Source organism: Bidens hawaiensis, unplaced genomic scaffold, assembly GCF_021521415.1.
Source record: "Bidens hawaiensis isolate Kalapana, Puna unplaced genomic scaffold, B.hawaiensis_p1.1 tig00039679_1, whole genome shotgun sequence".
Taxonomy (NCBI): domain Eukaryota; kingdom Viridiplantae; phylum Streptophyta; class Magnoliopsida; order Asterales; family Asteraceae; genus Bidens; species Bidens hawaiensis.
In genome coordinates, this window is record NW_027496996.1 from 2,195 (window position 1) to 6,296 (window position 4,102).

General features: G+C 37.0%; 1 protein-coding gene across 3 annotated transcripts; it reads right to left on the reverse strand.

Annotated features, from left to right (window-relative positions):
• Window positions 1–248: 248 nt before the first annotated feature.
• On the reverse strand, window positions 249–3,829 carry LOC143591459 (ubiquitin domain-containing protein DSK2a-like). 3 transcript variants are annotated; one of them, XM_077071659.1, is made up of 8 exons: window positions 3,576–3,829; window positions 1,824–2,525; window positions 1,267–1,442; window positions 1,069–1,182; window positions 932–987; window positions 824–855; window positions 655–726; window positions 249–574 (listed from the first exon to the last, which is right to left on the reverse strand). In XM_077071659.1, the coding sequence occupies exons 1-8, from the start codon at window positions 3,796–3,798 to the stop codon at window positions 426–428; spliced, it is 1,524 nt and encodes a 507-aa protein (XP_076927774.1). In that variant the 5' UTR covers window positions 3,799–3,829; the 3' UTR covers window positions 249–425. The 3 variants fall into 3 exon arrangements, with proteins under 3 accessions (XP_076927774.1, XP_076927773.1, XP_076927772.1); XM_077071658.1 differs by having other exon boundaries at window positions 818–855; XM_077071657.1 differs by having other exon boundaries at window positions 803–855.
• Window positions 3,830–4,102: the final 273 nt, after the last annotated feature.

The window sequence follows — 4,102 nt, forward strand, 5'->3', positions numbered from 1 at the left end:
CATATCTTACGCTGCATATACCACTCGTATGATATGATAAAAGTGTTATTCTCGATTATTTGCACATATCAAATGGGACTTATTTATAACTTTTAAACTTCAAACAATTTATATGATATTACAGACATGCGGGGATATATAGAATCACTTGATCCTATAAAAATATACACCCACAAAAACATTTGAAATCCTGAACAACACATCTATCTACAAAATTACCAATAAACAATGACAAGGAGACAGGCATCTTGCAAAACAGAGGTATTTCAAAGAACAGCAATAAACTATGTAATCAGTTGGCACAATAAAAACACCAAAAAAGAAAAAGAAAAAGAAAAAAAAATCCATCTGTCTATAAAGAATCCTTTAAAACCGATCATATTACAATCCCGGTTATATCACTAGATAATTGATCAAAAGAAACATCACGGGCCAAAGTTACCCAAAAGCCTCTCGACAGCAGCATGAACATTGCCCGAAGTAGCCTGCAACGCCCTAATATTCTCCTGGGTATCAAAAAACCCCATTTCTTGAAGCTGTGATAGTTGTGTCGCATAACGTTGCTCTGGCGGCACTACATTAAAAAAACCAGTTTTATTAAGGCTGTCTGCTATTTCATAAATATATATTTTCTAGATAAAATTAATGCCTTACCATCGGGCACATTTGGAACATTCAAACCACCAGCTCCAAGCCCACCAAACATGTTCATTAACATGTCCAACTCTGAAATTATAAACACGAAACAATATTACACAAAACCAGGACCGCAATAAAATTATTAGAAGTAGGATGTTTTTACCTGTAGCAGCACCACCTGCACCAGGTCCTGTACCACCTGTCTGGGTAGGATCCCTGAAAAAGAAGTGGCGTTTTAAACAAAAAATAAAAACTAATAATGCTCGTGAAATATTCGAATGAAACTACTTACAGAGCGGATTGCTGCGGGTTAAGCTGAGGAAACAGATGCTGTACAGACATCATTTGCTGTAAAAATGAGGTTAAAGTCAAACTTAACTTTAAACCGGTCAAACTGTTAAAAAGCACATAAAATCACCCGTTGATTACCTGCATCATCTCAGGTGAAGTTAACTGACGAAGTATTTCTGGATTTTGCATCATCTCTCTAAATTGAGGGTTGGAATCATACAAACTGCGTAGTTGAGGGTGTTGGTTCACAATCTACAAATTCATAAAATTGATTTTTAAAAAGAATTGTAAAAACTAGTTAAAACATTAAATATTTGAATAATCATATGTACATACCTGCTGCATATATTGGGGATTGGAAAGCAAGCTTTGCATCATCTGAGATATAGCAGGGTTTTGCAAAAGCTGACTCATGTCGGGCATGTTAGACGGACGGTCTAACCCAGGTAGACCAAGTCCACCTAACCCTGACACATTTGGTGCTCGGGTAGCCGCATTTGCTGGCACCGCACCTAAAATTTTCAGCATACAAATTTCAGCACACAATAACGCATCTTACAATTAAAAAAAAAAGATTAGAGCGGTTTGGTCTGCAGTATGTTTCTGGACAACAGAATCTGTCAAAAAAGTCGGAATCTTTCAACCGTTTCTTTGTTAGATTTGTTATATTCGATTCAGTTTGTATTTGTAAATCTGTCCAAGATATTGGAACGGTTTCTTTATTATATACGATTTGGTTTGTAAATCGGTCAAAGAAACTGGAACGTAATACAGGCCAAGAAATAAAATCTTAAATTCCGTGTCTTGACAAACAGAATCTGCCAAAAAAAAGTAGAAATCTTGAATATCAATTCTGCAAGATTCTGCAAGCCAAACATGCCCTAAGATCTTACCTGTAGTAGCACCCCACGGGTTGGGAAGCGGGTTAGAATTAGGAGCTGCAGAGCCCGGAGCAGTAGTTTCAGGGCCCGTTGCTGAAGGTGTGTTAGCAGCAGCACCCTGATTACCAAGTAAAGCTGCAAACGGGTTTGAGCCGGGATCATTCCCGCCCGTTGTGGTGGCATTAAGAAACGGTTCTTGAACATTTTCATACATCCGTCTCAGCATGTTAAACCCCTCGGGGGACGACTCAATATTACTCATAGCACGGTCGGTGTTACGCATCATCTCGCGCATAAGCTCCGGGTTTCTAGCTGCTTCGAGCGTCTGTCTAAGAATTGCGGGGTCGTTCAGAATATGAGCCAGCTCAGGGTTACGGTCGATGATGTCACGCATTTGAGGATTGCTCATTATCATGCTCCGCATGACTTCCGGGTCATTTAGTATGTTCTGAATTGCTGGCATGTTCATCATGTCTCTCATCATGTTTGGGTTTTGAGTTAGCTGCTGTTGGACTTGGTCAAATTCAGATAGTCCACCCAAACCAAGCCCGGGAAACAGAGATGCACTAGGTGCACCTGCACCTGCACCAGCACCGGCACCGGCTACATTGGGAGCAGCAACTTGAGCAGGAGGTGCAGCAGCCGGTGCACTAGGGGGTGCTGCTGCTGGTGCAGAACCACGCACCATGTGAATTGTGTGATCCGCTTGCAGGCCTATATAAAACTCGCGTTAAGATGTAAACAACTAAATTATTTATACATATACCGGTTGATGAAATAAACTATACTAGCAATTTGGCCAATGACACTCTTAACTTTAACTTTAGCTGCCACAGACAACACCAGCAGCATAATCATCATAAATTCACACTTAATTTCCACTCGATTATAAAGTTTCCTCATTTTGTTCATAATCAAAACTGTAAGCTAAACCGGGTGTAAATCAAGTACAAATCTTTAATTATTAAATTACGGAAATTGCTCTTGCTAGCATCATTGGTTAAATTGCCGGTTAGTTAATAGTTTGGTTTATTAAAATCCAATTCGCGCGTTTATTATTATTTTTTTCCCCAAAACAAGATTTTATACAGCATCGTTACGTAAAAGCTAACAAATTACAAGTTAACCTAATTCGTATGATAAATCATGTAGCCCTAAATCTTATAAAAATCCAATTTTCCTATCTATTTATATATAGTTTGAAAAATGGATTTTAATATAACAATTCATACCGGCAATTTGACTTTTGATCAACAAAAATATTAACTTTAACTTTAGCTGCCACAGCCAATCCCGGTAGCATAATCATCATAGATTTACACTTAATCCCACTCATTTCACTTGCAAGTTTCCTTGTGGGAGTAAATCAAGTGTAAATCTTTCATTATTACGTTACCGGAATCGCCTTTAAATTATTAAAACCCAATTTTCATATACATTTTTTGCAAAAAACAAGATTTCCGGAATTAGGTTAAGACCCGATACATTAAATCTAGCAAATTACAAGTTAACCTAATTCGTACGATAAATGTACACCTTTATAAACAATTACATAACATAATCATCAACAAATCAAAATTACTAACAATCTTAGCATTCTAAAACCAAAAATGAATTAATTAAAAAAAATTACCAAAGCTATCTAGGATTTGATCATCCTTCAAGACTCTTCCTTTATAAACAATTATATAACATAATCATTGACATAACAAATTCAACAACACCAACAAATCAAACCCACCCACCAAAATAAAGGGCAATTACCGTAGGTATCTAGGGTTTGATCATCCTTCAAGATTCGTCCTTTATAAATGAGCCTCTGTTGGTTGGCGGGAACATCGCAATTGTGAGCCAAAAGATCCTTAAAGTCGGCGATGGTTGATCGGAGGGTGGCCTGCACCGAGAACTTGTTGCCGTTGGAGCATCGGATGTTCAGATTGATCAAATCGGCCGCAGCTTGTGTTGTTGATTCACCCTCGACACCCATTAAATATAAACAAAATTATTATTATTATTATTATTATTATTATTATTATTATTATTATTATTATTATTATTATCAGAAATTGAATTGAAATGAAAGAAATGAGGCTGATTGTAACGAAGCAGATATCGATAGAGAAGGTGAAGGTGAGGGTGAGTTGCCGATTTCTAATTAAATGGAAATAGGGTCAATATCGGTGAGCTCACATTCAAGATTTGGGAATAATAATAATAATAATAATAACATTAAAAAGAATGAGAGATGACAAATAAACCAGTTAACTAAATCGACTTGAAAATTGAATCGA

What these genes read in the sequence shown, in the direction of transcription:
- LOC143591459 (XM_077071657.1), bottom strand. Translation starts at nt 3,798, where the DNA reads ATGGGTGTCGAGGGTGAATCAACAACACAAGCTGCGGCCGATTTGATC. An exon ending in TGCAGGTGGTGCTGCTACAG is followed by an intron (nt 727 to 802) that starts GTAAAAACATCC and finishes TTATAATTTCAG; the next exon opens with AGTTGGACATGTTAATGAAC. An exon ending in TGTTCCAAATGTGCCCGATG is followed by an intron (nt 575 to 654) that starts GTAAGGCATTAA and finishes TTTTTAATGTAG; the next exon opens with TGCCGCCAGAGCAACGTTAT.